Source organism: Notamacropus eugenii, chromosome 2, assembly GCF_028372415.1.
Source record: "Notamacropus eugenii isolate mMacEug1 chromosome 2, mMacEug1.pri_v2, whole genome shotgun sequence".
Classification (NCBI taxonomy): domain Eukaryota; kingdom Metazoa; phylum Chordata; class Mammalia; order Diprotodontia; family Macropodidae; genus Notamacropus; species Notamacropus eugenii.
This window is the reverse complement of record NC_092873.1, coordinates 86,430,246-86,445,103: the sequence shown is the minus strand read 5'-3', so window position 1 is coordinate 86,445,103 and position 14,858 is coordinate 86,430,246. Positions and strand designations below refer to the sequence as shown.

Genomic DNA, 14,858 nt, shown 5'->3' with positions numbered 1-14,858 from the left:
GAAGCCAGGGAAGGCAAGGGATGGAGATGAGGAAGGAGAGAATTATAAACATGAGGAGAACCAATGAAAATACACAGTCAGGAAATAGAGTGTCCTGCACAAAGAACAGCAGACATTAGTGTCACTGGACTGAAGAGTATATGGAGAGAATTAAAGACTAGAAAGGTACAAAGGGGCCAGTACAGGAAGGGCTTTGAATGAGAGGATTTGGTATTGGATCCCAGAGGTAACTGGGAGTCACTGAAGATATTATTTGGGAATGGTGAAGATGAAGAATGGAAACAAGAGATGCAAAGCAGAGGGAGAGGTGTAGTGACCATCAATTATGATCAGATAAACGAATTTCTGACATGTAAGTGGAATACGTGTAGGTGATAGCAAACTCAAGATTATGACCGTCTTTTTAGTCTCTGAGTTGGATGGAGGTCTTTGGAAATAAATGACGTGAAGAACTAGGAGGTTTGGGTTTCTGCGGTAAAATTTCATCTTCTGCTATAAGCGCAGGAATTGTGGAGGAAAGAAAGACTGACTCACAACTTGTTCACATCAAGGTTTTAGTCAACTAAAATTAAAAAAAACTGAGGTCTCCCTCATTTAACTTCAACCAACTTAGGTTTCTTTCACTGTTTATTTGGATGGATCAAAATGCATTTGCTTCTAAATCTTGTCCACAGATTGAATGCACTGGGACTAAAAAATAGTAGTAATCCTATTACAAAGGAGTCAAACGAAAGAGACAGATGCAGTTACCTTCACATACGATAATGGCTTCCTCTCCCTCGTGGCAAGAGTTGTGGTCCCAAGATGGAGAAGGACAGTATTTCTGCCACCAGTTTATGTCAAAACTCCAGATCAGGAGGTTTTTACTTGGACTACATGAATTTATTTTAAAGACATATTGATAAAAATTGCTTAGGGTGGTGAGAATTGAGGGAGCGAGGGAAAAATTTGGAACCAAAATTTTTTTTAAATGAATGTTAAAAATTGTATTTACATGTAATTAGGAAAAAAATAATTTTTTTAAAAAAATCTATGTTGAATTTACTTTTTCTTTATTTCAATTTATTTATTTTTAGTTTTTAACATTCACTTCCAAGTTTTAAATTTTTCTCCCCCTCCCTTGCCCTTCCCTCCCCAAGACATTCTACACATACATTCATATTAAACATATTTTCACATTAGTCATGTTGCATAGAAGAATTATGACAAATGGGAGAAACTATGAGAAAGAGACAAAAACAAAATAAAACAATAAAGAAAATAGGGGGGAAGATGAAAGGAAATAATTGAGCCTTACTTTCATGGGATGTGGCTTAAGGAAGGAATAACACACATTCAGTTGGTTATGGAAATTTATCTTACCCTTCAGGAAGACAAGGGGGAAGGGGATAGCAGATGGAAAATAATAGAAGGCACAGCAAATTGGGGAAAGGGATAATCAGAAGCAAACACTATTGTGGGATGACAGGTCAAGGGAGAGAATGGAATAAACTGAGGGCAGGATAGGACAGAGGAAATGTGGTTAGTCTTTTACAACATAAATATCATGGAAGTGTTTTGCACTGTTACACATGTATGACCTATTTTGAATTGCTTCTTTTCTCAATGAGGGTGGGTGGGGAGGGAGGAAGAGAATATGGAACTCAAAGCTTTAAGAATGAATGTTAAAAATTTTTTCAGCATGCAGCTGGAAGTTAAGCTATATAGGCAATGGAGTATAGACAACGATTTTGTCCTACAGGAAAATAGAGGGGAAGAGGATGGAAAAAAGGAGGGGGTAATAGAAGAGAGGTCAAACTTTAGGAAAGGGTGGATGGGGTGCATGCTGATTTGGGGTGGAGGTGGTGAGATATGGGGAGAAAATTTTGAATTCAAATTCTGGTGGAAGTGAATGTAAAGAACTGAAAAATAAATAAATTGTAAAAAAAATTGAACTCAGGTCTTCCTGACTCCTGAAGTCCTGCACTCTGTTGCACCACCTAGCTGCCCCTCTACCTAATTTCTACCCTTTCCCTTCTCCATGGGAGACATTAATTCCCACCAGGAGTTGAAGTGGGAGATTGGGGCCAGACCAATTCAATCTTCTCAGAGAGAAGGCCTAAGAGGCTAGAATTATTTTTATCTGCTTCCTTAAATATTGTTGGTGTAGAGGGGTCATCATCAGGTTCAATCTAACTTCTAATCATTCTGACATTAATCAGATCAGTTAAAAACATTATTCTTAAAAGCAGTCCCTAGCAGAAAGCAAAGGAGGCCATGGCCCAAAGAAAGTCAAGAATTTCTCCTCTAGAGGAACAGATACCTCTCTTGAATTAACTAGATATAAGTTAATTCTTCCCCTAAATCAACAGAGAAAAACTTAAGGTTTTCAAATAGTAGGCACCTATTAAGTGCTAATAAATTGATTTTCCTAAGTAACTGAGGAAAATGAAAACATAAAAGCAGAAACTCTCCACTTTTACACATCACTAGAAATGACTTTTCAAGAGGATGCTAATGTAGCACAACTGAAAGTAGGATCCTCTAACCTCTTTCTAAATTTCTCACCTGCTCTGAGGGGATTAGAATAGCAAGTGCTAGTGGTATTGAGTGAACCACACTGACTCCATCTTGTGATTCAATTTTGGAGCTAGCTCAGTTCTGTCTATTCACTACTGTGTCTAGTCCAATTGCTATCTTGTGAGAAAATATTACGCAATAGTGGGAAGTGGAAGAAAACATTACTGCATCTTTTGAATTTAGTCCCGCATGTCTGGGAACTGGACCACGTCTACCTGATGCTTAATTAAGGACCAAGGTTATGCTGACTAGAAAACAAATGAGATCCAAAGATGGAATCTAGGAATTTTTTCACAAGCAACCCACATGTTTTATCTGAAAACTGGTCCAGTACTATTCAATCAGTTGTTGTTTCCAGATTATTTTGATTGAATAGAGAGACTTGTGGGGGGGGGGGGGTGGGAAACCTCTTTCTCTGATTTCAGGGAATGTTACCAATTTTTTCTCTCTTTCTCAAGCTGAGAAGCCCCTAATCATTCCTTCAATTAGAAATCAGACAACCTAATTTTGTATTCTTGTTAATTTGATCAATTGTTTTTAGTGCATAAAAATTGATTGCCCCTGTATTCTTAGTGCCAAAGCTGAGAATGGCCTCTAGTCCTTATTTGATAAGCAATTGGCAGATATTGATTAATAAACTGATAAGCTTCAGAGCTCAAAACCTTGTTTCCTTAGTCATTTCATCATTCATATACCTCACTATTTCTTACTTCAAATTTTCTTCCCAGTCTCTGGCTGACCTGCACTGATCCAACAGATACAGTCTTTTCCTTGCAGAATCCTGTTCCTCTAACCCCTGACTTGATGTTTTCTCTGGACTCTGACCAATTGGTATGTCTGATGAGAAGGTTTTACTTTAATTCAAATCCTACATCCTCTAACAAATATATAGAGAAGATACAATTCTGGAATCTTTTACTCAAGAGTCTATTTGCAGAAGAATCTCTTCATTGGTGTAAACTGATTTCATAAGATGGTTAGGGAGAGCTGGAGAGCAGAGAGATCCTGCTCTTCTGTCTCAAGGTCACTCTTTCTGACCAGAATATCCCTTATTTCCAACTTTCACCAACTCCAGCCCTCATCAAATCAATTTCTCCCAATAAGGAGATCTTTTGCAAATGGTCCATTAAGAAAAGGGCTATAATTTTCAAGCAACAAAGTCCTGGAATTTTATTCCAAGATGGATGTAATATGGTTCACTCAACATCAAAGAGTATCCCAGTGTCTATGATCTTCTCTAATCTGTTCTGTCCTTGCAGGGTGATCTTACCACATTGCCCTGGGGAAACACCCTTCATGTTAATTTAGACAATTGTCAGTCTTTCCTCTCTAAGGAAAGTTTGTTCTGTCTAAGTTTGTTCATTCTTGGATCTTCCTACCAATGTCCAGAGTCAGTGTATCTCTGTTCGTTATTTGCACTACACATTATCATAAGTCCATAGTTTCTCCCAAAATACTTGATGGATCACAATACACCTTTCCTACCTGGGAATTACCAAAAAAAAGTTATGAATAAACAATGGCATATATAAGGTAAATATTTACAAATGCCACACATGATTCCCAAGAACATGGTAGGACTCTTCATTCTTGCACTCAGAGAAATGAGGCTTTGACTCTCCTCTGAATACTGAAAAATGGTACCTGCCTATTGATGGGTGTAGACACTTCTATCCTTTTCCTTCCTGCACACATCAGTATTTTCACTGGCCCATCACCTAGAGATATGCTTTGAGTCCAAATTAGAGATTTCCCTTCACTAACCTGAGCAGACCACAGAAGTAACTTTTCCTTTGAAACATTGAGAAGTCCCCAGAATAGTCACAGAACAATTTCATAAATGAGACTCAGTCCCTGTTTAATAAAATGTACATGTTATGATCTGAGCAATTCCTTTGCCAAAATGTACATTTTGTGAAGGCTTCATGGCAACCCCACAGTGGAGCTGATAACAGAGGATGTTGGCATCTATCAGGTTCCAGTGGGGATCATAGAGAGTCTGCCACATTCCCAAAACTTGAATCGCCACTTTTCCTTCACATTGGGGCTTTCCATGCATCAGATGAAAGTTTGTGTACCCTAGGGAGAAGAAGAAAGACTTTAGAAAAGTCATTGTGACCTTTTAATCTCAGGATCAAGTACAACATGGGAGCAGAATAAAAGCATTGTGTAAGTTTTACTTCAACAAAGGACTCCAACATCCATGCTGTGACTACATTTTCCCTGTGGAAGTGGTACTGTGGAACACAACGACAGAAGGGGTTCACTGCCATTACACTGGATTTTTTTATGTCAGATGTGTCCATTTCCTTCTCCAAAGTGAGTTCTCTTCATGATGGAGGCTGCAATCCCACACTCTAACTCAGCACAGATGACTTTGACTGTAGAAAGAGTAAAGTCCCGATCACAGATTGTGCTTTGTTTTGTTCCAGAATTGACTTCTATCCTCCTATTACAAGGTCCATCGCCCACAACCACGTTGGCAAATCCTGGAAAGACAAAGAACTCCAGTGATTGTCCCTGAATGCTAAGGTTTCTCTGATAAGGAAAGAAACACAATTTTGTGAAACTCTGTCTTTCATATTCTCAAGGGAGAAGAAGCAGAGCAACTTTGCTTAACTGGGCACAAGATAATGAATACGTTGAAAGCCTGCTGACTATGATTGATGCTGAAAAAACCTGGAGGTGCTTAATTCCTAGTATTCTTAGGGAGGTCAAGTCTGACATATGTAGGGAAGTGCAATCCTGCGACTCAGGCATGAAGAGACATATGGAAACAGCAGAGGGATTGGATGCCTCTCCCTCAAGGAGAATTCTACCCATATGATATGTCACCAGTAGAGAAGTAACTGTTTTCTCTGCTCCAATAACCTGGTTGCTCTAAATAGGTTTTCTTTTCTTTTTAATTTTTTAGGGCTTTGTTCATCTTTTTTCTTCCTTTTTTTTCAGATAAGAGATCTTCAGAATAACCTATATTTCAGTTGCCCTGAGGTCTTTATAAAGGGTTTCTGAGATGTCCAAGTTGGTATAATTCTGCACTCCATATTTCAAGGACAGTTTCCATATTTTCCCATGGGTAATTTCTTGCTATTTCTGGAATGTTTGAAAACTAGAACTCAGGTATGAAGAAAAATAAGGACATTTTACTCCTTCAACACTGTGACAAACCATAAGGCCCCAACACTGCATTGAGAAATCAGGGAGGAAGAAGAGGAAAGAATTTATTTGCTGGAAATACAACTGCCAATTCAATGAAGTTCAATGCACATATATAGATTTGTGAATTGTGGGGCCTGCCTAGTATTATTCTGGAAGAAATGGATAGAAAGAGACAAACAGAGAGACAGAGGTAGAAAGGGAAGGAGAGGGAGAGAGACAGAAAGAGAGAGAGAAGAAAGAGAAATAAAGAGAAATATAGAGACTGAGAGAGAGAGGGAAAGGGGTGACATTTGTGCTGACTTGTAAAAGAAGTGATCACTTCTGCCAATGAATCTTTTATATGATTTCATAGTCCTACTTGGTACAAACCAATCTCCTCAGTCTGTGAAACTGGAACAAGCCCACAACACTTTGATTCTTGACTGCAGAATCTGTTACATTTTCTACAGAGGACAGAGTAGATGTTGGTCACCGGAAAACAGTTTTTACAGGATATCAGAAAAGCCTTTTTTTTTTGTATAATCATATAATAATGTACTTAGAGGAATCCCAAGATAGACCTATCTGGGCTACACTATGAGAATGTACTTGATGCAGGTTAGCAGAATTAGACCCCTTTGCCCAGAGAAATAGTAGCAAATCGAGGTATAAATAACTAGGGGAAATGATTAATATCAGAGCATGAAGCACCAACTCCAAATGATCTCTCCCAGCTTCTGCAGTTAGCCTGATCACTGCTACTCACAATTGATCTACTCCCATTTGCTAGGTGTGTTACCTTGCAAATGGAACCTCTATCTCCCTTTCTCTTCTTTTATGCATTTCTATAAAAACTATACAACTGAGGTGGTAAGAGTCAAGATGACAGAACAACAGAAATTAGCACACAGAGCTCCCACCCCACCAAAAAAAAAAAACTCCTCCAAGTAGATGTAAAAAATGTACCAGACCAAATCCTGGAGAAAATCTATGAAAAATTGAAAATGAGACCTTCATTTTCAGTTTAGATCAGGAGAGTGAGAAAGACAGAGAAATTTCCAGAAAGTAGTCTGGCCAGAAATTCCCAGGGCATGGAGAATTCCAGAAAAGGGAGAGTGTATCTGCCCTAAAAACTCTTTTCAAGTAGATAAGAAAGGTTCCCAAATCCCCTACATACACTCTCCCCAGAGCAAGCCAGGAGAGAGGTCTGGAGGAGAGAAGAAATGTTGTAATTCTGAGGATCACAGGACCTGTGTTCAAAAATTTCACATCATATTATACTTGTTACTCTGTGTGACCTTGAGGCAGTCAGGATGATTCACTACTGGGAAAAACTTCAGTATAATTGACTATATAAATAACAAAACTAATAAAAATCATATGATTATCTCAATAGGTGCAGAAAGAGATTTTGACAAAATACAACACTCATTTCTATTAAAAACTCAGGAAATCACATGAATAAATGGAATTTTCCTTAAAATGATAAGTAGAATTTATCTAAAACCAACTGCAAGTATTATCTGCAATGGGGATAAGTAAGAACATTTCCCAGTGAGATCAAGAATGAAAGAAGGATGTCCACTTTGAGGACAGCATCATTCAACATAGAACTAGAAATGGTAACTATAACAATAAGCAAAGGAAACCAAATTTGCAGAGGATATGATGACATACTTGGAGAATCTCAGAGAATGAACTAAAAAATACTAGTTGAAATAAGTAATAACTTTAGCAAAGTTGCAGGATGTAAAATAAACTTAAATAAACCATCAGTATTTTTATATATTACCAATGAAATCCAGTAGCAAAGACACAAAGAGAAATTCCATTTAAAATAATGGCAGATAATATAAAATACTTAGGAGTCTACTTTCCAAGACAAACCTAAGAACTATTTGAACACAATTACATGAGGATTACAGCAACACTGTACAGGAGAGAGCCAGCATAGGTCCTTGGGTAGTGGTGAGAAGACAGAAACAAGCCCACATGAGGCTGTGTTGTGCAAACATTGAGATTTGGTGATTATATAATGAAATGATTTATTGGAGTGTGTGTGTGTGTGTGTGAGAGAGAGAGAGAGACAGACAGACAGACAGACAGACAGACAGACAGAGACAGAGACAGAGACAGAGACAGAGAGAGTGTTTGTGTGTTTGTATGAAAAAATGTGATTAGTTGTTCCACAGACTATTCTGCCTCCTCCATTTCTTATGGTCAATAGCACTGGTTGTACTCAAGGTCCAGAACTTCCTCTCATTTTTATTTCCTAAATTCTTGTTAATCCTCCAGACCCACCTCAAGTGCCTCTTCCAGGAAACTTTCCCTCAGTCAAGTAATTTTTTGTCACCTTGTTCTTTTGTACCAACTGTGGTGACTTTGCCCACAATCCCAGTGTTTCTTTCACCAAAATGCCCCTCCTTAGTCACCACTCCGATACCTCTGCTCCCTATTCTTAGTAAAAATGGAACCCTTTTATTTTTGCATTTGCATCTCCTATATCTGGTACAGGTAAAGTGATTAATCAATGGCCATTTATTCATTTATTCATTCTACAATATAATGTAGAGGAGAGAGCAGTTGCAAATCTGGATGGAGTCCAGTGTATGAGATCATGGGCAATATTTCTGAATCTCAAGTTAATTACTTACATGTAATTCCCATTCCCAAGCTCACTGGTTTGGCACTCTTTCCTTATTAGTGAAGATGAAGGTCCTACAGCACATGAGAGGTAGGAAAGAATTGGGGAGAACAGGAGAGCTCCAGCCTTCCTCAGTCTCTTGGGGATTCTTCAAGTTTCACATCAATTATGGGTGTCTTTGGTTTGCAGCTTTAAGGGGCAAGATGGAATTACACTCCAAGTTCCTCAAGAAAAAGACTGTAGAAAGCCATGAGATGAGCTGGATGTCTCCACCATGTCCCTGTCCTCAGATTGCTACAGTGGAATATTTAGGGAGTTTTCCATTGGGTCAGATCCAAAACTCTCTTGGTGGAACTGAGTTAATCTCTCTCCCACTGGAAAAACCCTTTCACTCTATATACACTCTATATTGTCCTATGTATACTTTCTCTGATTTCTGTTTTGCTACAGATTCAATAAATATGTTTCTTTGATATGTGCTATATATTTTCATTGTGGAATTAATATTTGGTGGAAAATGGATCAAACCTTGAATATAAAATTTGAGATCCTCCTCCCTCTTCCCGAACAATAATGACATAGTGATCACAAGTTAGATTGAATCTGATCATATCCCCCACACTAATAATATTTTTTCTTTAACATTTTTACTTAAAATTTGAAGTTTAGAATCTATCCCTCCCACCCTCTGTCTCTGCTCCTCCTTGCCTAAAACAGCAAGCACTCAGATACAGGTTACACACGTACAATTATGTAAAACAATTCCATGTTAGTCATTTTGTAAAAGAGGGTTCAAATACAAGATAAAACGAATAAGAGAAAGAGAAAATAGTATGCTTCAGTCTGTATTCAATCAATATCAGTGCTTTCTCTGGAGGCAGACAGTATGCTTCATCATTAGTCCTCTAGGATTGTCTTGGATCATTGTATTGCTAAGAATAGATATTTCTATTACTGTGCATGATGTTCTCTAGATTTTGTTCACTTTACTATGTATCAGTTTCTGTAAGTCTTCCAGGGTTCCTGAAATCATCCTGCTGGTCATTTCTTTTAGCACAATAATATTCCATTATTATGGTATATCACAGCTTGTTTGACCATTCCCCAATTGATGGGCATCCTTTTGATATCCAATTCTTAGCCACCACAAAAAAAAAAAACCTGCTATAAATATTTTTGTAAAAATAGGTCCTTTTCCCTCTTTGGATGTCTTTGGGATATAGACCTAGTAGCGGTGTTTGGTAGGTCAAAGGGCATGCAAAGCTTTTATAGTCCTTTGGATATATTCCAAATTGCTCTCCAGAATGGTTAGATCAGTTCATAATTCCACCACCAGTGCATTGGTGTCCCAGTTTTCCCACATCTCCTCTAACATCTCACATTTTACTTTTTCTTCATATGAGCCACACTTACAGGTGTGAGGGAGTGTTTCAGAGATTTTTTAATTTGCATTTCTGTGATAAGTAGTGATTTACAGTATTTATCTATGACTGTAGGTAGCTTTGATTTCTTTATCTGAAAACTGCCTGTTCATATCTTTGAACCATTTATCAATTAAGGAATGACTTGTATTTTTATAAATTTGACTCAGTTCTCTATATATCTGAGAAATGAGGCCTGTATCAGAGATATGTGTTGCAAAAGTTTTTTTTTCAGTTTTCTGCTTTCATTATGATTTTGGTTGCATTGGTTTTGTTTGTGCAAAACTTTTTAATTTTATATAATCAAAATTGTCTTTTATATTTTGTAATGCTCTCTATATTTTCTTTGGTCCGATATTCTTCCCTTATCCATAAGTATGACAGATAAAATATTCCATACTCTCTTAATTTGCTCATGGTGTCACCCATTGTATGTAAATAATGTACTCATTTTGACATTCTCTTAATATACGGTAAGAGATCTTGGTACATACCTAGTTTCTGCCACACTGTTTTTTAGTTTGCCCAGCAATTTTTGTCAAATAATGAGTTTTTATTCCAAAAACTTGGATCTTTAACTTTACTACATATAAGATGATTATGGTCACTTACTACAATTTAATTTTTATCTAATGTAGTCCACTGATCCACCACTCTATTTCTTAGCCAGTGCCAAATTGTTTAGATAATTCCCACTTTATAATACAGTTTAAGATCTGATAAGGCTAGACCATGTTCTTTTGCATCTGTTTTCATTGATTCCCTTGGTAACCTTGAGTTTTTGTTCTTTCAGATGAATTTTGTTATCATTTTTTCTAGATCTACAAAATAATTTTTATTAGTTTGATTAACATGGCACTGAAAAAATAGATTAATTTAGGTAGAATTGCCATTTTAATGTATTGCTTCAGCGTACCCATGAGTAATTAAATTTTCCAATTGATTAGATCTGACTTTGTGTGAATAATGTTTTATAGCTGTATTTCTGTAGTTCCTGGGTTTGACTTGGCAAGTAGACTCCCAAATATTTTATAATGTTCTACAGTTATTTGAAATTGAATTTCTTTTTCTGTCTCTTACTATTGGATTTTGTTGGTAATATATTGAAATACCAATGATTTACATGGCTTTATTTTATATTCTGCAACTTTATTAAAGTTGTTAATAATTTCAAGTCATTTTTAGTTGATGGTCTAAGATTTTATAAGTATAACATCATATCATCTGCAAAGCGATAATCTTTTTCCACATTACCTATTTTAATCCCTTAAATGTGTTTTTCTTTCCTTATCACAATAGCAACATTTCTAATGCAATGTTAAATAACAGAGACAATAAGGGGCATTTTTGCTTTATCCCTGATTGTATTAGGAATGCTTCTAGCTTATCTTCATTACAGATAATGTGTGCTGATGGTTTAAGATAAATATTACTTATCATTTGAAGATAAACTCCATAGATCAATGATATTTAAAGAGGAAGATATAATTCTACCTTCCTACCCCCCTTTCTAAGAAGAATAGAGCAGTGGTCTCCAGCTCCACTTCTTTCTCCTCCTGCAAGGAATTAAAATCTCCCTCAGATTAGTGGAGGTTGAAGAAACTAGAGATGCCTGTGTTATCTTTCTTTGAGCCACACAAGGACAGCCCCCTGCTATAGATGAGACTATAGGCACTTATAACTCACAGGCTTCTATCTATACATAGGATTTTATTACATATAAAATGGGAACAGTAACACTTGTCTAAACATGGGCATGATCACAGGCAAACTTTCTGAGTCTCAGTTTACTTATTTATAAAATGGGAATAATGTGTCCTATACATCTCAAAAAGTTTGTGGTGAACAAGGTGCTTTGTAAACTTTAAGGCATAATTTATGAGTTGGGATCTTTGAGACCATGTAGTGCAACCTTCTTACTTTACAGATGATGAAACTGGGGTCCGCTAAGGTGAAGTATCATGTCTAAGGTAACACTGAATGAACAGTCATGTCAAGTAGACCAAGGATTTGTGATGTCATCCCACTAGATCATGCTGTTAGCACCCCAAACCTCCTGAATAGCAAATACATTCTATAAATATCTACCATGATCTCAGTAACATATGCTCTACTATTTCAAAATGTCTAACAATTCAGAAAGAAACAGGATGGAAGCTGACCTTTGTACACCCTATGGAATTAAGAATTTTCTAAACAAAGACAAAGAATGAATACTCTTACCATCAAGTTGAAAGCCCTAATTTAAAAAAAAATTGATAGTGGTCCTCAAGTCAAAATGTAGGTGAGGTTCTCACATTGGTTTTCACTAGCTATAGGTTCCCTCCCCCACCTCCGTCTACTGGCTGCAGCAGGGAAATGTACTTAGGCACCATGGAAGGGCAGCATAGTGGTCTCTCTGGGCCATAGGCTAAGCAATGCCATCATCTCAGCTCATTAGGGAGTTTTCATCCCAAGGAAACTCCTGACATGGAGACCCAGTATCAGCCTCTAAAGAATAAAATTTTACCCTTTAATTTGTACTGCTCCACTTCACACAAATTCCCCTTCTTCAGCCAAAGACGTCTATTACCAGATATTCAAAGTACCCTGAACTGTCAGTCAGAAAGGGATCAAGAAAGTCTACTGCCATTTTATCAATAAATACCACCATGACGTGAATAACAATGGCCCTAAAGCTAAAGAAAAGTTCTCACAATTAGCAGAAGCCTATGAGGTACTAAGTGATAAAGTAAAGAGAAAATAGTATGATGTCCAGCTGACTTTGACTCTAGAATGGGAAGTTCTGGACAGAGCTACTGGCAAGGTGGCCCTGCTGTCGACCCAGAGGAACTCTGTAGGAAAATTTTGGGGAGTTTTCAGGATCTTCCTTTGGAGATTTCCATAGTGTATTTGATCAGCCTCAGGAGTACATGATAGAACTGACAGGCTTTAAAGGATGTTTAACAAAGAACTTATTGTGATCATTAAGAACTCATGGAAGCCATATGATGGCAAAGGAAATTAACCTGGCACCAATGTTCAGCAGCCCCAAAAGCATAAATACAGGTCCTTTTGTGGTGTGTTCAACATGTAGGCCATGTGTACGCTGTGTATCCACAATAATTACTCCTTATATAGTATGTGGGGAAATAGGACAAGCCAAATAGAAGAAGGTCATGTTCCCAGTACCTGCAGGAGCAGAGGATGACCAATCTGTGAGAATGCTTATGGGGAAAAAGATGAAATCTTCATAACATTCAAGGATCAGAGTAGTCCTGTGTTTAGGAAGGACAGAGCACATATCCTCTCAGACCACTTTATTTCTCTAACTCAAGCTGTCTTTGGTGGGATGAGATGGCCAGAACTCAGGGGCTATAAGAGACAATGTCATGATCCCACCTGGGATACAGGTTGATCAAAAGATTCAGTTGAGTGGGAAAGGCATCTTTTTATGATATTCAAAAGCAATAAATCTTAAAATAAAAATTTTGCGTTCCAATTCTCTCCCTCTTTTGAGCCCTTCCCCTTACCCTTTAAGAAGGAAAGCAACCTGACATAAATTGTGCATGTGGAGTCGTGCAAAATATGTTTCCATTTTAGCCAAGTTGAAAGAAAAGGAAAGAAAAATAAAATGAGAAATGTATGTTTCAACCTGCACTCAGATTTCAGCAGTTCTCTCTCTGGAGTTGGATATAATTTTTCATCATGAATTCTTTAGAATTGTCTTGGATGAAAGTACTGATTAGAGTCACTATGTCCTTCAAAGTTAATTATCAATACAGAATTGCTGTAGTCTGTGTAGTGTGTACTGAAATATGTTCTGCTTACCTCACATTGCACCAGATTATATGTCTTCCCATTTTATATGGTTTTTCTGAAATCACCTCCTACATCATTTCTTATAGCACAAATTTTTTCCATCACAATCATATACCACAGTTTGTTTAGTCATTCCCCAATTTATGGGCATCCTTCTAATTTCCAGTTTTTTGACACCACAAAAAAAAAAAAAGTTGCTACAAATATTTTTGTACATAGAAGTCCTTTTCCTTTTCCTTCTAGGTCAACAAATATGCACATTTTAAGCCCTTTAGGCATAATTCCAAATTGTTCTCCAGAATGGTTTTACCAATTCACAACTCCACCAACAGTTCCCTAGTGCACCTATTTTTCCACATCCCCTCAGCATTAGTCATCATCCTTTTCTGTCATGTTAACTAATCGGATAGATATGTTAGTAACTCAGAGTTATTATAGTTTGCATATCTCTAGACCACTTGTCAATTGAGGAATGACTGCTTTTTGTAAATTTGATGCCATTTCCTTTATATTTGAAAAATAAGAACTTTATATGAGAAATTTTTTCCAACTTTCCTGAACTCCTCATTTTTACTGCATTTAGTTTTGTTTGTGCAAATCATTTGAATATAATATAATCAAAATTATCCGTTTTACTTCGTGGGACCCTCTCTATCTTGATTGATCGTAAAGTCTTACTCTTATCCAAAGATCTGACAGATACTTTTTCTTTGCTTCCCTTATTTGTTTATGATATTGACCTTTACGTATAATTCATGCACACATTTTGATCTCCTCTTGGCTGATGATGTAAAAAAGATGATCTGTGCCTAGTTTTTGCCAAATTGCTTTCCATTTTCCCAGTCATTTTGTCAAAAAGTGAGTTCTTGCATCACAAGCTTGGGAGTTTGGTTTATCAAACACTAAATTACGATGCCCACTTACTACTGTATATAGGTTGCCTTCTTTCACATTTTTTCTTCATTTATTCCCTTTTTTTTCTCATCCAGATAAGCTTGATTGTTCTTTTCTAGCCCTGTAAAATAATTATTTAGTAGTTTAATTGATATGGCACCGAATAAGTAAATTAATTTAGGTAGAGTTATCATTTCTATTTCATTAACTTAGTCTACACATGAGCAATCAGTATTTCTCAAATTATTTGGATCTTTTTTTGTGTAACAGGTGTTTTGTAATTGTATCCATATACTGTCTGGGTATATCTTCCCAGTTAGACTCCCAAGTATTTTTTATTGTCTACAGTTATTTTCAATGAAATTTCTCTTTCTTTCTCTCCTATTTGGGTTTTGTTGCTC

General features: G+C 36.9%; 1 protein-coding gene and 1 pseudogene across 1 annotated transcript in view; one reads left to right on the top strand and one right to left on the bottom strand.

Moving 5' to 3' along the window:
* Positions 1–4,851: 4,851 nt before the first annotated feature.
* LOC140522728 (antigen WC1.1-like) overlaps positions 4,852–14,858 on the bottom strand; it is a 45,323-nt gene continuing 35,316 nt past the window's right edge. Inside the window, exon 8 of the mRNA XM_072638028.1 lies at positions 4,852–5,048. Within this exon, the coding sequence (XP_072494129.1) occupies positions 4,852–5,048 (197 nt within the window). The remainder of the gene's footprint in view (positions 5,049–14,858) is intronic.
* Positions 8,616–13,199, top strand: LOC140530390 (dnaJ homolog subfamily A member 3, mitochondrial-like; annotated as a pseudogene).